We start from the raw sequence: 22,462 nt of genomic DNA, 5'->3' as shown, positions 1-22,462 counted from the left end.
CAAAGGAATATGAAAATGTTAAGGCGTCACTAGAAAATTAACAATGTGATTATTTGAGTTTGGATTTTGTTACAGACTTATTGATTCTGAATCCCTTATGTTCGATTACAAAAATGAAAATAAATATTCTAAACCAAATATGGACAACTCTGTTTTTATTAGTGCTCCTAAAGAACTGCTTTGTGCTTATTATAAAAGAAAAGGACGTTCTGCTAAATTCTGTAGAAAAAAAGAACTTCATCTGTCATAGCTGTGGAAAAACTGGTCATTTCAAAAGTGAATGTTTTGATAATCCTAAAAAGCAGGGAACTTCAAATAGTAATAAGTATGCATCACCTGCAATATCTTTTATGGCTGGAAATCTTGTGCATGATCAATTTATTATTGATTCTGGCGCAACTTCTCACAAGGAATGCTTTACCTCAATTAAGGCTAAGACTGGAACTGTTAAATGCACGTCTAAATCGGCGATGATGCAAAAGCAAAGTTTAAAGTTGTAAAAATAAACTTTTAACAAGAGTAGCAATAGAAGCTCCCTAAGGTTATGTGCTGTGCAGACATTGAAGACAATAAAAGGTTTTAAACTTAACCAATTTATTAACAATATATAAAAAAGTAAAAACACAATGAATACATTTAATGAATATCAGAAACTTAAAAATTAGAATATAACCATTATCAAAAATTTCATATATTAAATAATATTTTACCTGATCTCCAAAATACTGGCATTCAATACGTGAAAAACATATTCTAAACAGAAATTATGCTGTTTTAATGAAATTAGCTACACTATCAATAAGTCCATGCTTAATGGTTAAGAAGGCACCTGAAAATTAAATTAAATCCTTGAGAGCACTTAAAACCGGCCTAACGCCGCTCACTGTAGTTAAACACAAGGAATCACAGCTTAGAAAAACATCGCCGCTAACTTGTGTTAAATGCCGCCTTCATGAAGAACATGGATGCCACCCACGGCAGTCACTCACATTGTAGCCTCTTTTGAGAATCCAGGAAAAGTCATCTTGTAGACTGGAACCAAGGAACTTATCCAGGAAAATCATCTTGTAGACTGGAACCACGGCACTTATCCAGGAAAAGTCATCTTGTAGACTGGACCCATGGCACTTATCACCGGACTGCACGCATCGCAAGACGTCTTCCAATAGGGGCTGGAAACTGCACATCAAGGAGCCAAGAAAACAGGAACTAGAAGGAATGAGCCAGAGCGACGCGAGATACTTATACCAAAAGTAGATATGACGTCATCTCACGGCAACCGATCAGCTATCGGCACAACTCGGCTTTCCAGATGACGTAACATCAAGTTTCATTTTTGCATCTTAATTAGGCTGAAACAGTCCGTTCTTAATAAAAACAGTGGCAGTGAAAAACGAAGTAGAAGTAACTACTATATCCCTTTAAAATAAGAACTAAACTAGATGTTCTATATATATAACTTATGTAAAAGTTAGAATCATTTCAAGGAGGAGAGATGATGCAGAAAAAGGGTTACAATAGGTCATATTTTCCAACAAATGCCCTCCACATCATCATCTTCGACCTGAAATAAAACTGAACGCCAGTATCTTTACAAAATTCAGAACAAAAATAAATAAATATCACAACTCCATTCAATTCAGAAATTTTTAAGAAAAATTTTCCTTTGGGAACATCTTATCCTATTTTTCAAAATTTTACCATAACAAGAAAGTCCAACATGTTACAAAACAATACAAAGACATATGTATGATCATACATTCAATGCATTTACCCAGGGCCCTGGTCAATCATACAACATTCTACACTATACAGTTTTACATTATCTAATACTCATCATAATATGACTTATAACATATTATTTTCAACTAAACAAAACTCTTAATTTAAAATTAAATACACACAAAAACAAGTTTCACAAGAAAATTGCTCCACAAAATCTTATCAAGTTATGCTTAGTCAGCGGTTTTGTCATGGGATCAGCCAGATTATCTTTACTTGGAACATATTTTAGATAAGAAATTTCCCTGTTCAATAGATCACGAATGAAAAATAGTTTTACATCTATATGTTTTATCCTTGAGTTTTCAATGGGTGATTTTGTAAAACATATAGCAGCCATGTTATCCGCAAACAATATTGGTTTTGAAACATAGTTACTTGCAATCTTAAACTGAATGCATTCATCCAAAATGTTTTTAAACCAAACTAATTATTTTGCTGATTCAGTCATGGAGATAAATTCAGCCTCCATAGTAGACAAACTCACTCCCCTTTCTTTAAATGTACACCAAGATACAGGTGATTCTCCCAACAAAGCTATTTGTCCACCAATAGACACCATATCATCCCTGCTTGAAGCAAAATCCGAATCTGAATATATATTGAGCTTCAGTTCCTTGCATACCAGTTTAAGTTTGTGATGTCTGGTATTGGAAACGTATCCTAAAAGTTTAAGTAATCCTTCCCAGTGAAACTTACCAGGATTGCTTTGAAACTGAGAAAATATATTAACAGCGTAGGCTATATCCGGACGAGTACGATTGCAGAGAAACGAGAGACATCCCAAAACATTTCTATAAGGATAATTCATCATTTCAGTCGTTTCTTCTTGTGTACTGAGACTTTGAGTATTTCACACCTTTAACTATTGGAAGGGAAGTAATTTGTATTTTAAGACTTGAATCGATCAACTATGTCTTCTATATATAATTGCTGATGAATCAAAACACTATTGTTCTCATATTCAAATTCCACACCCAAAAGCTTTCTTGTTTTACACAAAATTTTCAAATCAAAATGTGAATTCAGGACTTTTAATATCCTTTTAGCCTGAACTTCACTTTTTCCAAACACAACAATATCATCAACATAAACCAAATAGAATGACAAAATCTTTAAAACGATAGACACAATTACACCACTCAAACTTAGTAAACCCTAGGTTACATAGTGTTCTATCCAACTCGTAGTACCATAATCGCCCACTCTGATGCAGACCATACAAGGCTCTATCTAAACGACACACAAAAGTTTCTTTATCTCGCTCTACAAAACCCTGAGGTTGGGATATGTAAATTTCCTCTGATAAAGGAGCGTAGAGATAGGCACTTTTTACGTCGCACTGTATATTTGCCCATCGAAGGTGTGCAACTAAAAGAGAGAAAAAGAGCCTTATTACTGAAAAGTTGACTACAGGCAAGTAGGTTTCATCATAGGTATCATATTTAATTTGCCGATAACCCTGAGCCACTAAACGAGCTTTAAAACGAACAATGTTTCCAAATTCGTCATGTTTAATGTTGAAAATCCACCTGCAACCTACTGGAGTCTTGTCTTTAGGAAGTGGAACAAGATGTCATACCTTATGCTTTCGCATGTTGGCCATTTCCTCTTCCATTGCCTCTATCCGTTTATGCTTTTCTGTGGATTTCATTGCCTGGTTATAAGTGTTTAGAATTGAAACCTCTAGTCAGCTATCTTCGGTATATGACGTTGAAGGAGTGCCGGTTGGGTCGATTTCACCACTATAAGTATTGCTTCCCTTGAAATCAAACAAGGTAGGATCATACTGAATATTATGCTCAGTGCAAAATGATCGTAGTCTTTGATTAAACCCCCTCTCAAAATAGTACACATCCGTACGAGTGCCGTCTGGCCTTGGAACAGGTTTACGAAGCCAAGTTACCTGTCTCAATGTAGATTGAGTGTCAGTGCTAGGTATAGAAGAGGGTACACTGGTATCGATTCTTTCCTCTATTTCAGGAAATTAGCCAACTGGAGTATCAGTACATTGGAACTCGACCCTCTCTTCAGATTCCAAATCAGGAAGGGTGCCCAGTGCAGCTCCACTGCCACTTCTCTGCATTCCAATTGACACTTTAAAAGTAGCATTTAGGGTTTCTACTACATTTTGTTCATTTTCCAACCAAATCTTGTACCCTGTTGTTCGTACACTGTATCCAATCAATCGGCCCTTCGTTGCCTTTGCAGAGTTGTGGGAGACTTCCGATTTTCGACCACTCTCCCGCCAATCCCATTTACAATATATTTCTCCCATGAACAAAAAAAAAGTGATTTTGGACGTCTGAAAGCAATTGAATTTTCTCTAGATTATATCTAAGACAAAACCTTTCGAATTAGATAACTTCTGCTTTGTGAGTGAGACCATATACGTATCCAGAAACGTCGTTCTCCAGTTCTCCAATGGGCATCGTGCTCCACTGCGTGTCACCTGGCATATATTAACCAATGAGGACATAGCAAGCTGTTATTTGGATGTTCTTTAGTTATTTCGGTCATTTTGTCCTGAGTTGTGTGAGTACACGTGCCTTCGGAAAAAGTTTTAGAAATTATCATCTTTTGTTATGTCTGCGAGAAAGGTGAAATACTCGTGTACGTTTCAAAAATCGTACACAGTTGACTTTCCTTCCATTATTTCCTCAAGGAAATGTAATAAATTTGCGATGTGTACCGCCTGTCATTGCGATTTTTCGATTTCGCATGGTGGAAGGGCGGATGTTCTCAAACATGTGCATACACAAAAATACAAGGACAACATGTGTTGTTTTGAAAAAAACGAAAAATTAAATTTTTCTTCGTAAACAAAGGACCAAAAAGTTATTAATGCAGAATGTCTGTTCTCTGCCTTTTTACTGGAGCACAACCTGCCACTGAATGCATCGGATCACGCTGCAGCTTTATTTAGAAAAGTGTTTCCCGATAGTGAAATCGCTAAGAAATACTCAAGTGCAAGAACCAAAACAGGTGCAATTGTTAAGGAAATGAATTTGAAAAATAAATCTCCAGTTATTGATTGCATTAAAACAGCTCCGTTCTGCCTCTAAATGGATGGAAGCAATAATACCGATTCAAAACTGTATCCAATTGTTGTTTCTTTTTTTAATCCAGTCTTCAGAAAATGAGTGCAGTTTACTTTCTGTCCCCACTTTAGAAGGACATTTGACAGGCTTTACTATAGCACAGCTAATTATTAAAACTTTAAAAGAAAATGTTTAGTGCTGGATAATTGCTTAGCGCATGGTACCGATAATGCACCAGTATTGGTAGGCTTGAAGACTGGTGTTGCAGGCATCTTAAGAAAGGAAAATTCAGATTTGCAGATTATGAGGTGCACCTGTCACCTTTTAAATTTAGCAGCTGAAAAAGGGGCTGCTTCTTTACCAATAAATGTGGATGAACACATTGTTGATATTTACTATTATCTTGAAAGGAGTTCTAAAAGGAAGGAAAAATTGAAACATTTCCAACAGCAGTTTACAATTAGAAAACTTGGATGAAGTTATGAAATCAGCTAGGATTGACACCCAGTGGAGTTTAATTGGAAAACTGAAAGATGCTGATGGAATTCTAAAATATAGTGAACTGTCTAGAATTATGTTTGCCATCTTGACAGTTCCCCCATAGTAATGCAGAGTATGAGAGCATTTTCAGTGTTGTTGCGAAAACGAGGACTAAATTTAGATCTAAAATTAGTGATGACACATTAGCGAAAGCAGATCTACGTGGTAATTGCTATGAACAAAATTATGAAGTTTCTTTCTTAAGAAAGCAAAATCTGCCACTGTTTAGCATTTGTATGAAAAATGATTAAATTTTTTCCCCCGTTTTCTTAAACGATTGCAAGTAATAAAAATGTTTTTTATGTGTAAGGTATTTTTGTGTTGCTTGCATTTAAGAATTAGTTACTATTTAAAGTTAATTCATTATTAAAAACTATATTTTCATCATTTAAAAAGTATTTTTAACATTGTGAAAAATCTCCTGATTTCTTAAAAAAATCTCCTGATTTTTGAGTGTCATAGCTTGGCAAGTATGCCTTTGGATCAAGCTTAGAATTTCTTTTAGCCTTTTGAATTCCCACATAGGCAATCGTTCCAAATGCCTTAAGGTGACGTACTGATGGTTTCCGCTTAGTATACAATTCGAATGGGGTTCTATCTTGGCCCTTATGACAAATTCTATTAAATGAATGTGCAAAATACATCACTGCATCTGACCAAAACTCAGAACTCATTCCACTATCATGTAAAATTGCACGTACATTGTTGAGAGCTGTTGAATCTCTCACAAACTCCATTTTGTTCCGGAGTATATACGTCTGTAAGTTTGTGCTTTACACCATTTTTATTACAATATGACCTGAATTATTCATTGTTATATTCTCGTCCATTATCAGTCCCAAAGTATTTCAACTTAAGGTTCAGAGATCTTTCAGCACGTGCTATATGCCTTTCAAATACTTCAAACACCTGACTTTTCTCTACAATGGGGTACACTACCACATAACGAGAATATTCGTCAAAAAAGGAAACGAAATAACGTTCACTATTCCTACTTGGAATGTTAATAGGTCCCCATACATCAGAAAAAAACCCTTTCAAGCGGTCTCTTCACTCGAATACCTTCTAAAGGTCTATAGGAGATTCGTCTTTGCTTATTGATTTGACAATGTTCACAAAACAAATTAGGTGAGTGTTTTAACACAGGAAGACCTCGAACTGAGTGTCTGTTACTAGTCCTGACAATAGCACCATAATTTATATGACCAAACCGACCATGCCATAATTCACTATTGTTATGCTGAACTATGGATGCCTCAAATTTCACAGATTTGCCCCCCTTTTTCACTATTTTCGGGAATACAGGATAGTTAATTCCTATCAACTTAGCCTTGAACATAGTTTCATTTTCATCATTAGTAACTTTAATTTGGCCATTTTTACCATAAAATCTCGCTCCATTGATATCCACCTTAGGTCCAGATATTAAATTTCGTCTTAGTTCAGGTGAGTATAAAACATCTTTAAACAAAATAATTCTATCACCGAATTTCATTTTAACAGTACCTTTCCCATGAATTGGAAAAGTTGCCCCATCAACAGCTACTAGCATATTCTCGTTCTTCACAGGAGAAAAGGTATCGTACAATTCACGATTTTTACAAAAATGATGAGATGCAGCAGTATCAAAAATCCAACTATCATCATTTTCCTCCAAATTGTTAACATTAGCTTGAGCTATAAAATGGGACTGAGCATGGGAATTATTTTTACCTTTACACAACTTGGATTTATTCTTACACTTAGGGGATGTTTTATTACTACTAGATACAGCTGAGGAAACAGAAGAAGCAGGTGAGGGTGATCTGGAAAAATTACCTTTCATTCTACAGTATTTTTGAATATGACTTGGACGGCCACATTTATAACACTTGAGCCCTTTGATCTGCATAAATTTAGGTTCAAAGTGAGTACTTTGAACTTCTATAGTCTTATTGGAATTTTCCCTATCTATCTCTCTTAAATTAAGACGCGTTTCCTCTGCTAGTATTTCCAGTTCAACATTTTTAAATGTGAACTTTTCATCTCTCCACCTCAAAACATTCTGAACTACCTGATCATATTTTCTGGAAGGAACCTAAGAAAGTGAAAACATATGTATACATCTCTTACAGCCTGATTAACATCAGCCAATTGTTCAGTTACCTGTTTTAATCTAGAAAAAAAGAAACTAATACTTTCATTTGGCTTAATTTTTCAATTTAAGAACTCTGAAAACAAGGACATGTGTCTAGATCAATAATCTGGCTGGAAATATTTGGCAAGCGTATTCCATGCAATTACCAGGTCATCATTTCACATATTAAGTTTCTATATTCAGTGCTTACATTCATATAAATCAAAGATAACGCCAAACGACTTCTATTTTGATAGTTGGCAACAATTTCTTTTATAATATCCTTAACATCATTTAAATCAGGACATTTTTCAATATCTTTAACCAAAAGCCATGCATTTTTCTCATTTAAAACAAACTTCATATCTTTAGACCATGTAAAATAATTACATGCATCAAGTTTAGCAATATTATGCATAACATTAGCAGTAGCCATATTTGAATTTCAACAAAAACCGCCCCCCCCAGTCTCTTAAGTCCTAAATTAATTTTTAAACTTCAAAAGTCTGCACTACAGATAACTCTGGGGCTGGGCCCATAACCAAAATGATGCAAAAGCAAAGTTTAAAGTTGTAAAAATAAACTTTTAATAAGAGTAGCAATAGAAGCTCCCTAAGGTTATGTGCTGTGCAGACATTGAAGACAATAAAAGGTTTTAAACTTAACCAATTTATTAACAATATATTAAAAAATAAAAACACAATGAATACATTTAATCAATATCAGAAACTTAAAAATTAGAATATAACCATTATCAAAAATTTCATATATTAAATAATATTTTACCTGATCTCCAAAATACTGGCATTCAATACGCGAAAAACATATCCTAAACAGAAATTATGCTGTTTTAATGAAATTAGCTACACTATCAATAAGTCCATGCTTAATGGTCAAGAAGGCACCTGAAAATTAAATTAAATCCTTGAGAGCACTTAAACCGGCCTAACGTCGCTCACTGTAGTTAAACACGAGGAATCACAGCTTAGAAAAACATCGCCGCTAACTTGTGTTAAATGCCGCCTTCATGAAGAACATGGATGCCGCCCACAGCAGTCACTCACATCGTAGCCTCTTTTGAGAATCCAGGAAAAGTCATCTTGTAGACTGGAACCACGGAACTTATCACCGGAAAAGTCATCTTGTAGACTGGAACCACGGAACTTATCCAGGAAAAGTCATCTTGTAGACTGGAACACGGAACTTATCACCGGAAAAGTCATCTTGTAGACTGGAACCACGGCACTTATGCAGGAAAAGTCATCTTGTAGACTGGAAGCACGGCACTTATCACCGGACTGCACGCATCGCAAGACGTCTTCCAATAGGGGCTGGAAACTGCACACCAAGGAGCCAAGAAAACAGGAACTAGAAGGAATTAGCCAGAGCGACGTGAGATACTTATACCAAAAGTAGACATGACGTCATCTCACGGCAACCAATCAGCTATCGGCACAACTCGGCTTTCCAGATGACGTAACATCAAGTTTCGTTTTTGCATCTTAATTAGGCTGAAACACTCCGTTCTTAATAAAAACAGTGAAACAATGAAAAACGAAGTAGAAGTAACTACTATATCCCTTTAAAATAAGAACTAAACTAGATGTTCTACATATATAACTTATGTAAAAGTTAGAATCATTTCAAGGAGGAGAGATGATGCAGAAAAAGGGTTACAATAGGTCATATTTTCTAACAGGCGATTTTAAAAGTGGAAGGCATTGGTGATATTTGTGGCAAAACTAAGAAGGGTGTTGAAATAATGTTAAAAGATGTTCTTTACGTTCCGAAATTAAACAGGCAATTAATTCCTGTAAAAAATATTGAAGCAGCAGGTTTGAGCAGCGTAATTTTTAAAAATGAAATAGTTTACATTGAAAACAAAAACAAACGTTTTAGATTTGGACAAATGCGGACAATATTTTAGTGATTTTTCACCAAATCTATTTACAGCTGTAGCAGTTAAGAATGATGATTTATGACACAGAAGACTAAGACATTGTTGTGATAAAAAATTAAAACTAATGAATCTTCCCGCAAAAGAAACTTTTTTGTGAAGTCTGAGTTCGCCCCAAAGTGCATTGCCTATAGGAAAGGTTCCTCGCATAAAAAAGAATCCAAACCATTTATAACTATACACACTGATATGTGTGGTCCAATAAAACCTCACACACTCCATGGAGAAAAGTATTTCGTGACTATATAATTGATGACTACTTGCAATTTATGGAAATAAGATTACTCAAAAGAAAAAGTCACATTGTTGACGACTTTAAACTATTCTTTAAATTGAATCCAACAGTCACAAAACTGCACTGTGACAATGCCAAAGAATATGTCAGTGGAGAAACTTTATGAAGTTGCTAAAAGAGCAGGTGTAAAAATTGATCCTGCACCTCCTTATACACCTTTTCTAAATGGTGTTGCTGAAAGAGCAAATAGAACTGGATTGGAAAAAGCTAGAGGAATGATACTTGAGGCAAATTTACCAAAATTTCTTTGGGGTGAAGCAGTACCTACAGCTACTTATATAAATAATCGACTCCCAAATAGTTCAATTGACAATCGTATTCCTTATATTCTGAAGTACGGTGAAAATCCTGATTTGACAAACGTGTGTATTTGGCTGTGATGCTTATACTCTTGTGCCACAATCCCAAAGAAAGAAACTAGATGAAAATTCTGTCAGAATGATATTTGTAGGTTATTCCACAATGGGATATTGTTTAATGATTCCAGAAACAAGACATATCATTGTTTCCAGAAATGATAAATTTAATGAAGGAAAGAAGAAAGTAGAAAATCAAAAATACATTTCCGATAGTTCATATTTGAGTGAAAATGACAATGGTGACATTAAAAATGAAGACAAATCAATTTCAAACACTGACAATGGCAAATTAAATGCTTCAAATAAGAAGGAGGGATAGAGAAAATCTTCAAGAGAAAAGAAACAAACAGTTGGGTGTCCTAATCCTGAGACTTACCAAGTGATGTTTGCACAACAAGACACTCTGACGTTTGAAGATATTGTAAATCTACCACAAGTAGAACAAGAACTATGGACGAGGAAATGAAATCTATGGAAGACAACCACGTCTGGGATCAACAAAATTTACCCCCTGGTAAAAGAGCCATTTCCTGCAAATGGGTTCTACGAAAAAACAAGATGGAACTTATAAAACCAGGCTTGTTGCTCGTGGCTTCATGCAAAAGGAAGGCATAGACTATACAGACACATTTTCTCCAGTAATTAGTATGTGCTCTTTACGTTAAATCCTGGTAATTATCAATAATGAATGTTTACAAACTTTTACTTTAGATGTCAAAGACAGCATTCTTGAACGGTAAGTTAGATGAAACCATCTATATGGACCAGCCCAAAGGATATGATGATACGAATAGTAAGAAATGTAAACTTAAAAAGAGTTTTTATGGTCTTAAACAGTCTCCTCGACAATGGTATCAGAAATTTCTTAATTTTGTTATTAAATTAGATTTTAATCAGTTGGACTCTGAACCATGTATTTTCATCAGAAATCTAAATTGTAAGAAAGTAATTAGGGCTCTTTATGTGACTGACTTATTAATTGCAGGTTCGGATGTAAAAGAAACAAGTATTATAATATCATTGTTATCTAAAGAATTTCAAATGTCAGACTCTGAAAGTGTCTCAGAATTTTTAGGCATTAGACCTGTTGTTTAGATCAGAAACAATATATTGAAAAATTACTTGATAAATTTAAAATGTCTGATTGGAAAACTGCCCAAACTTCCATTGAACCAAAATCTGCAGTAGCTGATTTTCAGAAAGGAAATGCATTTCATGGCCAATACAAAAAAAATTAAATGGATCTTTACTTTACTAACCATATATTATAAGGCCAGATATTTTATTTGCAGTGAATTGCGTAAGCCAACTGCCGGAGCATTCTATTGATGTTGCCTGGTGTGCTCTAAAGAGAATTCTCAAGTACTTGAAAAACACCTTAAATTTAAAATTGATATATAAAAAGTATAATTTGGAAAGGGCGAACTTATGTTTGTGTGTAGATGCAGATTGGGGGAGGGAGATACTCAAGATAGGAAATCAATTACTGGTTACTTTATAATGTTTTCAAACTGTCCAATTATGTGGTGCTGTAACAAGCAAAAGTGTATTGCACTTTCATCAACAGAAGCTGAAATAATTGCTTTATGGAAAGGTATTCAGGATAAAAAATATAGTAAATGAATTTTCCAGTGTTAAAAATGTTTATGTTTTTGAAGATAACCAGTCATGCATTAAAAGTATTATTAATGAAAACTTTTCAGGTAGGTTGAAACATATAGATATAAAATTAAAGTTCACTTGTTAAAGACTGTTAAAGAAAATAATATTGAAATTGAATATATGCAATCAAGTATACAAATCGCAGATATGTTAACCAAGGCTCTGTCCAAAACAAAATTCTATGAACTATTGTCATTAAGCTGTTTAAAAGATGTGTAATTCTTCTATCTTTTCTATAATGTGCAATTAAGGAGGAGTGTTGAGATATTTGTAATCGCATTCGTATTGGTTAAAAAAACGTATAGCTTTCTGTCATGTCCAATGCATTAGCTTTCTGCCAGGTCTGATGTATTCTAAAATAATCCTATTCTATTTGTTTATATTTTCTTTGTTATTTTTGACTGGTTGTTTATTGTGTCTTGTTTATGATTTGTTAAAACATGATCAGTTGTAAAGTTATATATATGACCTCTGTAAACTTTTTCACTCTCTGTGTGTATTTCTCAGCATGTGTCTCTGCATATTGCTCTGTAGTAAATGTTTGTTTTTCGAACCACGACATTTTAAATGTTTAACAATTACCATAAAATGTGTATCAAAATAACGGGAAACAGGTTTTAAGTCAACCATTTTTCACTGAGACTTTGGGTACTAAGAAGAGTTGGCTGAATTTTACTTAGTGTTGTAGAAAACTGCTTTATAAGCCATGTACACTTTCTTGAAATATTGCATTGAAACTGCAACTGTTCAGAGAATTTTATCAAATTGAATAAACAGTATTTCAAATTTATTCTTTAATAATTATTTATATAGCTTGTATCAGAAAAGGCAAAGAGAAAAGAAATGTGTGCAGCAGGAGCTCTCAGCTGATGAATGTTTATTAATATAGGTAATACTTGTACAACATGGTAGTTAGGTTCCTAGAAAATGCCATGTTGTGTGAAACTATGTTGTATGAGACCCAGAGCCAGTGTAGAAAGGAGACTTATATTTCGAAAACTTATTAAAATCGAATATTTTTTAAATTCTACATAAACAACTTAATTTTTATTAAACACATATATGTATAAACAACACAAAACAAAAAATATTATATATTTTAATTTAAGCCAAGTTTAGTTTAATTTTCTTTGTTGTTACTGCGCAGTATAATCAACCGAGAACGTTTTTTTTGTTGGAATGATATCACTTTCACTTTCAAAATTTCTTTCTTCAATTAAAGATCTAGCATTTTCTTTCTCTCTTTAAAAAATCTGTAATTTTACTTTGCTTAAGTTCTTACCAGGCCAATGTAAATTTCTCTATATGGAGATATACAGTTTTGCAGCTCCTTTTTAAATTTTTGACTTATTTCAGCAGAAGGCTCTGCACTCAAGGAAAATGATTCAAGATTTTCAGCTAAGCATGGGCCTTCATTTAATTTTTTAACATTAAATTATTAACTGCATGATCTTCATCAGTGCTAGTGCACTCATAATTTATTTGATTTACGGCTTCGAATGCCATTTTCATCAAATCTGCCAATTTCTTCTTCTGCTAATAAATCTTGAATGTCCTGAATAGCCATGTCGACAAAGCCTTCGCCTCCGATCTATTTAGCAAGTTCGAATAAGCCACCAATTTCATTTTCTGACGATTCACGTACTTTTCTATTTCAACTGAAGAGGGCCATATCTTCTTCCAACATGCATTTAACATTGATGCTTTCAGTTCTTTCAGAGACAAAGATACGATGTTTGAAACTGAAACTTAATGTCTTAAAGATGAAAAAGGTATTCTTTAACACACCGTGGCTAGACGCAGACTGCCGACCAGTAGGGTGAGACACTTTTATTTTCAGGCCATGGAGATGAGGATTAGAATTTTGGAAGCCGAACATGCAGTTTATGTGTTTTTAGATCGCTTATTGTGACCTCATGTTGTTCATTTTCTGCTATAGTGAAGTTTCTTCATTATTATATGGTGATTGTGTTCTCTTGAGACTGGGTATTGTTTCTGTTTTGCTATTATGCTTTGAAGGTCATTTAAGGAAAAGATTTTCCTCCATTACCTGTTAAGAATTCAACAGTTTCTCTCTACCATGTGGTTCGTCTCCCTGAGGACATTTGTTCTTACAGGTACAGGATCTTGGAAGAAAACTGGCAGAACTTACGGAACAAGGAATCTTAAGTGTTAACCCTTTCGAGCCGGGTAGCGAAAACGCGTGCTTATCGCTGAGGCCGGCAGTGTCTTACGCGAGCTTCTCTCCAGGGCCGGGGGCTTTTTTGCTACTAAGCCTAAATCCATGAAATTTCCGAAGTATCAACGCATTGTTTAATAATGCTCTATAGAGTATTTAAACGGCTTTATAAATATTTTTATATATATACTTTAATTACCTTATTTCTTGTTTAAATGCATATTTTACACATTTTATTTTAATTACTCACCATTTTATGAATTTTAACATTATACATCTGAAAACTAAATATATTACTTAAAATTCTCTTTTCGTATGAAAAATTTGAAAACAGGGATCTACACACAGTCCTACGTTACTTTCCTTGCACTCGTAATAACTCATTTGCCGTTTTGGAGGATTTTTCCGGGAATGTGAACAAACGAAGCATCGTCGTCTCATTTTCTTATCAGTCTCTTCTGAACAAAGTTTTGGAAAATGTCTTTCAGTTATTCTTTCAGAATCAATATCAGAATATCAGAATTTCAGAATCAATATCTGAAATATTTTACATCATTTCTGCTATTTCATGCTCTGTTAAACATTTTCGACGCTTCAACACTGCAACGGTAAAAACAGAAAGAATTCACATCTAACGAGATCTAATTATTTTCTAAAAACTGAACTGCAAACCGAAATACCCAACAGCGCAAATAAAACTTCTCTATTTAAATAAACAACTACCACATGCGAATAAAGTGTGATTTAAAGAGACGTCATAAATCACGCCATTCGGAAACATTTAGTTCCCCGTTTGTGTATATAATCAAAAACACATGTATGTGAGTCATGCTTCTCTCATTTCGAGTAGAAGGTCTAATGTACATGTATCCGAAACCATATCGACATACAGTGCCATCTTGTGGCAGAAATTATAGTTTGAAAAACATTCCAAAGTACTGGCACGTATACGTGACAGTCGGTAGCACACGGAAAAATGCTCTGTCACGCCTGCGTGTCGGCCGGTAGATAAGTGTGTTCGTTGCTGGCACGTATACGTGACAGTCAGCGCGAAGGGGTTAAATGACTATATGGGTTCTTTGCTCAACATAAAAAATCTTTCTGCGGAATTCGTTAAATTTCTTCGGATTGCTTGGGCAATTTTCTTATCGTGTTATAGGAGGTTTATTGCAATTTATGAATCGTGTTATAGCAAAACTGTGTTACAGAATGCCCTGTTGTGTAGGAGGGCTACCTGCATTTAACAATGTTTTTACCTGAATCATTTTGCACAGTGAAGTTTTTGATAAATTTTCCTGATTAATTTTGTTTACTTTACTGCTCATTGTTGTGCAGCTATTTTGAAAAATAAAACAACAAAATAATTTTTCTACCTCCATTTACTATATCTATTTAATATTATTTAATTTAATCTTCATTTAACCTTATTGCCAAATCTCAAATGTATTTACAAATAAAGTTTGATGTATTCTCTTTTTGATTTTCCCTTTCTCATTTCTATGCACATCATACCATAGCATACAGTTTCATGCATTTATTTATTTGATTCATTAGAGAATCAGAGTTTTACTAATTTGACATACAAACTAAAACATTATTTAGATAATCTTCGAAGTATCAGTTTTGATTTAAAATAAATGTGCTAATATTTTTCATAATTGCATGTTAGTTGTTACATTTTATGCTCTGATCTAGAAGTGTGTGTTACTTAATATGTATATATAGTCTTAGATGTTTATTTACAGTTGTGGCAGCATTCTTCCGTGGGGAAGAGGACAAGTATTTAGAAGTTGAAGTATCTCCGTAAGTGAAATATTTGTAATTACTTTTAAAGTTTTTGGTTCATTTGTAAATTGTAATGTGGGGCTTCTGATCTCACAGTTAATATAATTTAGAATGTACTGAAATTTCACTTCAAGATTCACGGGTTAAGGTTCCTTTATTTATAAATCTAACCTAGACTTATTATAAATTCAAGCAGTAGAGACTAGCTAAAACTGATCAAAGTGTCAAAACCTTTTTAGAAATTATTTCTTCTCAGTGAGATTTGGGAGTTTATTTTCTGTCCAAACTCACTGGATCTTCAAATTATCTGATTTTGAATTTATGAGAATTCATTATACAAGTTAGTATGTCAGATCTCATAGAAAATTAAGTAACTAGTGAGTATATCTACTCGCTAGTTGCTGAATTTTCTATGAAAATCTGTGCTTCACGGAGAAAATATTCTGAATTTCTTTGACACACATACACGCACACATACATAAATATATACAATATGTTTAAAAAAAATTATGAAGATTTCTTTATTATAGCAATGCATTTAAGTACTATATGGGGTAAAGCAAGTCTTGCATAGTGATATATTGCATATTTTACAAACGATAGTTCATGTTTCATCCATCTAGCACATTTGTTTCTGCTTTCAGCATCTAATCTATATTCAGAAGAAATCTTTTTTTTTGTTTTTTTTTTTTTGTTTTTGTTTTGGTGGATTTCCTTTGAATTGGCCTTTTTTAATGGAAGTATGTATTCTTTCTAGTTTTGAGACATCTTTCAACCATAAGAAGAAACTCAACAAATTGTGTATTGTTTCAACTGATTTCATCAAAATGATGGCATTGATGACTGATATCGTTAGCAGTTTATAGAAAACCTTTTCCCACCGTTTTATAGATTTTCCTTCTCGTACATGTTTGCCATTTGATCTATACAATCAACTGTACCCATAAGCACAGTACAAATTCTGAGATCCAGATTTATTTTGACTTCAGTGGCTCCAAATTTTGGAGTTTTCTGGATTGTGATCATTAATCTTGTAAGATAACATGTAGAAATTATAAAATTAAAGATATGAAATAGTAGTTTATGCAGCAGTGAAGTATTTATGATCTTAAAGGAATTAAAATTTAAGAAAGAAAGCTCAGTGTTATTTGTTTGCTTTATTAAACATTTCTTTCAGTATATGATGTTTAAGTTGCATCACATAATTTCTTATTCAGTTACAAAGTTCCTTTGCTCCATTGTTAAAATCTTGCAATTGCCAAGTCGAGAATTACCAGTAAATTGTCAGTTGAAATTTTTTCACTCTTAGCAAGCTCTTTGACACTTTCTTCATCCATAACGTTTAGAACCATACTACAGCATTTAAAACTATACTACAGATTTCAAGTAGTGTCTCATTTTAGCTCATTACCTCAATGCTTAGCTAGTGTATGCACTATTGGCGATGTATCATGAGATTGGCAACTAAAGACATGGTGTTTTGCTAAATTTTGCCCAGCTTCTGTCATGGATTGCAGAAGATAAGCCTGAATTACTAATCTAATTAGTTATTATAATTATATCTTAGCCTGAATAAATAAATTCCCACATATACATAATAAGGCTTATCTGAATAACAGATAATTTTTTTTTTTCTACTCAGATAGCATTAAATGTAACCTTTAAGCCTAGGATGTTATTTACATAGTCTTTTTTTTTTTTTTTTTTTTTTGCATATGGAAATAAATCTTGTTTAAATTTCTTTTTGTCTATACACTGAAGGCTTCACAGTGTAGTTGGCTGAAGTCTGTAATCGTCATCAAGCAATAAACATAAAAGGTTACCATGGTGTTTGGTATTCAGTTGCTAATACTGTACAAAGTCCGAAATCCGAAACTTGTCGGGACTTCGGCGATTCCGGATTTGGGATTTTTCCAGATATTAGATCATCAGTTTAAATCTAGTAAGATGGCATGCAGAAATTCTAAAATTAAAAATATGAAATTGTGATTTATAAAATAATGAAGTATTTATGATGTAAAGGTTATCAAAATTTTGAAAAAAAAAGCTTAATATTTATTTGTTTCCCTTAGTAAACATTTCTTTCAATGTAACCTGTTTAAGTTGCTTCGTTTTTTGTACTATTACTTTCTCATTAATTCTGTAGACAGACATAATCTCTTGTTTAGTTACATTGTTGAAGTTTTGTAACTGCTCTTTTGAGAATTCCGACTAACTTGTCAATTGAAATTTTCATGTTTTCAGTAAGTTCTCTGTCACTTTCTTCACTATCTGGTATTTTCTGGATCTAGAACCATACTACAGATTTCGCCATTCATTACTTGATTGATGATTGAGAAGCATTGTCATCACAATGAAAAACTTCTTTTATATCGTCTTCATTTATTACTGCTTCACCACATTTCTTTATAAAATCCGTTCATTATAAAATTTCACCTTTGTTTTTGCGATATCCGAAAACCTTTAAAATTAGCAGCTATCATCATCAAATTTCCTTCCCTATCCATATTTGGCTATGCATCATGAGCTTGGCGATTAACGACAAGTTGTTCCCTTAAATTTTATCTTGCTTCTATCTCACACCAACACAATTAAGCCTGAATTGTATTAGTTTAGTTATTTATTATACTTATGTCTATTTCTTGCACATGCTTAAGGCTTATCAGAGCTCTGAGTAAATAAATTCCCGCATATACTTAAGCCTTTTTGAGGGCAGGTGCTAGATATCTTACCGCCTGATGCAGTATCTGTAGGTCCTAAATTCTGTGGCCATATGGAACCTTAGCTCTGGTTCTGGGTTTATGTGAATAACAAATCAGTTATTCTTAATACAAATAGCTGTAAATGTAATCTTTGGGTCTATGTGTATCATCAACAAAATCTATTTTTAGCATATAGAAAGAAATTTTTAGTAAATTTTTCCTCGTCACCATTTTTTAGTGCATTTAACTTAAATCTGTAATCATTGCCAAGCGTAATATCAACATAAAAGGTTACCATACTCCTTTATTATTCAATTACTAATATAAAAAAATGTTTAGGCATCGCTACATGAGTCATTACTCAAGTTGTCATGTGTTGATAAACATGAGGGGTTGAAAAGAAAGTATAATAAATAATGATTCGCCAGGTTGGCATCAAATGAACGATGTATCTATGTGGAATGTTTTGGTTTGAGATACGCAGCAACGGAAGCAAATTACTGATCGGGCAATTTTATGCTAAAATGATTGTGTCTACATTAACAAGGTATTTTATTTAGTGTCGAAGTGAAATTAAAAATTTTGACTCTCCAGATGTTTCATTATGCGCAGATTGGGGGGGGGGAATCAAATGCACATGCATAAAGCTTACCAGAAAAAAGATGGTGGTGGTTTTGAGGTTCGGATTTTAGATCATTCCGGATTTCGGACTTTGTATTGTATTAAAAAAAGAATGCTTTAGGCATCTCTGTGTGGGTAATTTATCAAGGTGCTATGAGGTGACAGTCACATGGTGATAAAAGTACAAATAATACAAAATTATTGTCAGGTTGGTGTCAGAGATGTAAGTTATTCAATAGGTGTAAATCAGCAATGAACTTTTGTAGAATGTTAATTTAGTGCCAAACTGAAATTAAGAAGCACTGTCTGTGACATACTTTATTATTGTTGCATTCTACGTGTTCGTGGATTTGCAGTGATTGATGACAACCATTTAATGAAGAATCAAAACAGAATTTATTCATGAGTATTACTCTAGATAGTTCCATAGTTCCAAAGACCTGTTACACTCATAAAAAAATAAACAAATAAAATATGATAAACACGCTGAAACATTCAGCAGCACAGCCTTCATACTATCAAGTTATAATGGTGAAGACAGCTTCACAGCAAAGCACCGAAGTACAGCTCCTGACTTAGTTCATTGCTCTCAAGCTAATCTCTTAACTCAAGTCACTACTACTGAACTCAACATACTCCTGATACAGTCAAAAGTCCGGACGTCCATAATCCAGAATGATCTATAATCCGGACCTCAAAGCTACAAACTTTTTGCGCATGTGCATACCTTTACGCATGTGCATAATACGTTTAATGTATAACAGACGGTATAAGCTAAGCTAAAATTATCTAATTATCTATTTCAGTTAATGTTGCAGATTGCGTTGTTCCTTAATCTTCTAATTGGATCTGGCTTATTATTTTTTGCAGACTGTTAGAGCAATTTTATAAAAGTAAGCTTGAACTTTCGGTTATGTCAAAAAGAATTTCTGATTCTGGAGCTGCCAAAGGATCTAAAAAGCGAATGCATGTTTCGATGTCCATCAAACAGAGAGTGGAATTGCTGCAAAAAATGGATAAAGGCATATCCTTTGTTTCTCTAACCATTCCGAAATCTGTTTATCAATTTCACGCTGCTCTGCAGGGGGAGGGTACGTTGCAGTGCGCAATGAACTGGAAGTTGATTTGTCAGCACTATCCTTATCTTCAGGGCAGATGTTTTTATTTTATTCGGCTTATAATTCCTTACTAAATGTAGTATTTCATCTCGATGTACTCCATCTTTGATATGATTTAAATCAAATTCTTTGTCATTATAAATATCACGAATACAGATCAAATAGTTTTTTGGTTGCAATTTTCTAATTTCGACTATGCGTAATGTATGCTTTACGCATGCACGCGTTGAAAGAAATGTGTAATAAAGTAAGCAAATAAATATTAAGCTTTTTTTTTTGTAAATTTTGATACCCTTTAGATCATAATTGCTCTTTTTTTTTCTTAAATTACGGTTTCATATTTTTAATTTTATAATTTCTGCATGCCATCTTACCAGATTTAAATTGATGATCTGTAATCCGGAATCGCCGAGTCCCGACGAGTCCGGATTAAAGACTTTTGACTGTATTGCTCTACTGTGTGTACAGGCAGGGGTATATATATAGCTTTTGATTTGCCTTTGAGAACATTCTCAGTAAAATTCTAAGTCTGGTAAGAAATCATTCTAGAATGTTCTTGTTCCGTCTATAGCATGTCGCCAAATGAGCCTATCCGGGGAACCTATCCTACTGCAGCTGGGCATTTCGTAACATGATGAAAAAATGTCTACTGTGCATGCATGAAGTGTTAAGCAAATAGTAAAGCAAGACACTACTTTCAGAATCTAATTTTCCCCTTTTGCAATAAATTTCTAAAAAAATGTCAAGATAATTGATAGTTTATGTATGGATATCGGACTTTGTACTGTATTAGTTCTTTGAATAAGACAGCAATCTTATTGCCAACCTGTTGTTTAGACAAGACAGTAAATATCTTAACAATATAGCATTTACCCCACCATACACATCTTCAGCACCTATCTCTGTTGCTGAAATAGGACCCTTCTCATTATTTTCAGTATTTATAAAATTGCATGACCTTGATTTAGATACCACCAGTGGGTGAGGTAAAATCACTCAACACTGGTGGCTGAACTTGGGTTATATTCCAATGAATGGGCTTGCTGCATGGGAGTTTTCATGTTTTTTCCCATGTGTAACATGGGTATGAGCCAGCTCCCCTTAAAAAGTTCTTGCCAAAGGCATTCCTCCCATTGGTAGATGGCTCTGAAGTTGCTTTGCCTTTATCGGTTAACATAATCTCACCTTGATTCAATTTCTGTTTAATTTCAGAGATTTTTTTGACTGTATTATACTTTTCATCTGCTGAAAATGATATTTTCGAGATAAGTTTGAAAGAAGTAAAAACTCCGTCAAATCAAAAGCTACTTTATTATGTCTACTGCTTTTAGCAAGTTTTAGAGCAAGACATGAGATGGAGGACGTGGGCACCACCTCTCTACCAATACGGTTAATCGGAATAGTGCCACGTCCACCTTTATCTAGATAACCATGCGCAGTCATTGTGCTAATACACTAATACATAAACATACATACAAATTTGATACTCAATACAATGGCGATAAAGCTAATTAATGTTAGACACTTGATAAAACATTGCCATGTTACAATGTGTATGCAAAAGCATGGATACGGTAGCATATATACATAATGTGTGTATAATCCTTTGAAGCATTATCATTAGATACACAAGACATGTACATACTGAAATATTACGTGTGCAATATTATGCTGGAATAAGTAATTAGTACAGTGAATTAAAAGTTAGATCCTAGGTTAGTACTGTGTGGTACAGTGTTTTGCTACTGGATTATTTGTGCTGTTTCCTAAGTACATTAACCAATGTACAAAGATATTAAAACACGTGTATTAAGTACGCAGTAATCAGTGGGTACCCAAGCGTTAGGTAAGTGCTACTTTAACATACATTAGCGATAGGTACTTAATACAATGCTAAACAGATAAGCTTAAAAATGATTAGATTACCTGTCGGACGCGCAACAACTGACACTATAAAATTGTTAGAAACTGAAATAAACAAACAGGAAAGATCAGTTGATTTAATTGATGTACTTTTAGCGAAACCTTTAGATAAGGAAGCTATTTTAAAGTATCTTAATGGAGAAATTCTAAAACTGCAAAACGGAAGAAATAGAAAAGGAAATTGAAAAACAGCAAGAATATAAAGATAATATTATTACTTCGAAAATTTGCGCGAATAGAATCCTGAAAACGAAAGAAGCGAAATTGTTCGTGAAACTGAAAGAACGAATGTGGTAGAAACCAGAAGTGAGCAGAATATGGTAAAACTTCCTCGCTTGCAGATACCTCAATACGATGGCAATATATTAAGGTTTAACTAATT

General features: G+C 33.8%; 1 protein-coding gene across 3 annotated transcripts in view; it reads left to right on the top strand.

Annotated features, from left to right (window-relative positions):
* LOC146993131 (UPF0462 protein C4orf33 homolog) overlaps positions 1 to 22,462 on the top strand; it is an 88,751-nt gene that overhangs the window by 28,638 nt on the left and 37,651 nt on the right. For all 3 annotated transcript variants that reach the window (XM_085808326.1, XM_085808325.1, XM_085808324.1), the window contains exon 3: positions 15,677 to 15,734. In XM_085808326.1, the coding sequence (XP_085664452.1) occupies positions 15,677 to 15,734 (58 nt within the window). The remainder of the gene's footprint in view (positions 1 to 15,676; positions 15,735 to 22,462) is intronic.

The sequence above is a fragment of the Stegodyphus dumicola genome, chromosome X1, assembly GCF_044657685.1.
Source record: "Stegodyphus dumicola isolate Sdum_Otavi_A_Nest chromosome X1, ASM4465768v1".
Classification (NCBI taxonomy): domain Eukaryota; kingdom Metazoa; phylum Arthropoda; class Arachnida; order Araneae; family Eresidae; genus Stegodyphus; species Stegodyphus dumicola.
The sequence above is the reverse complement of the archived record's forward strand: the minus strand, read 5'-3'. Positions and strand labels throughout refer to the sequence as shown.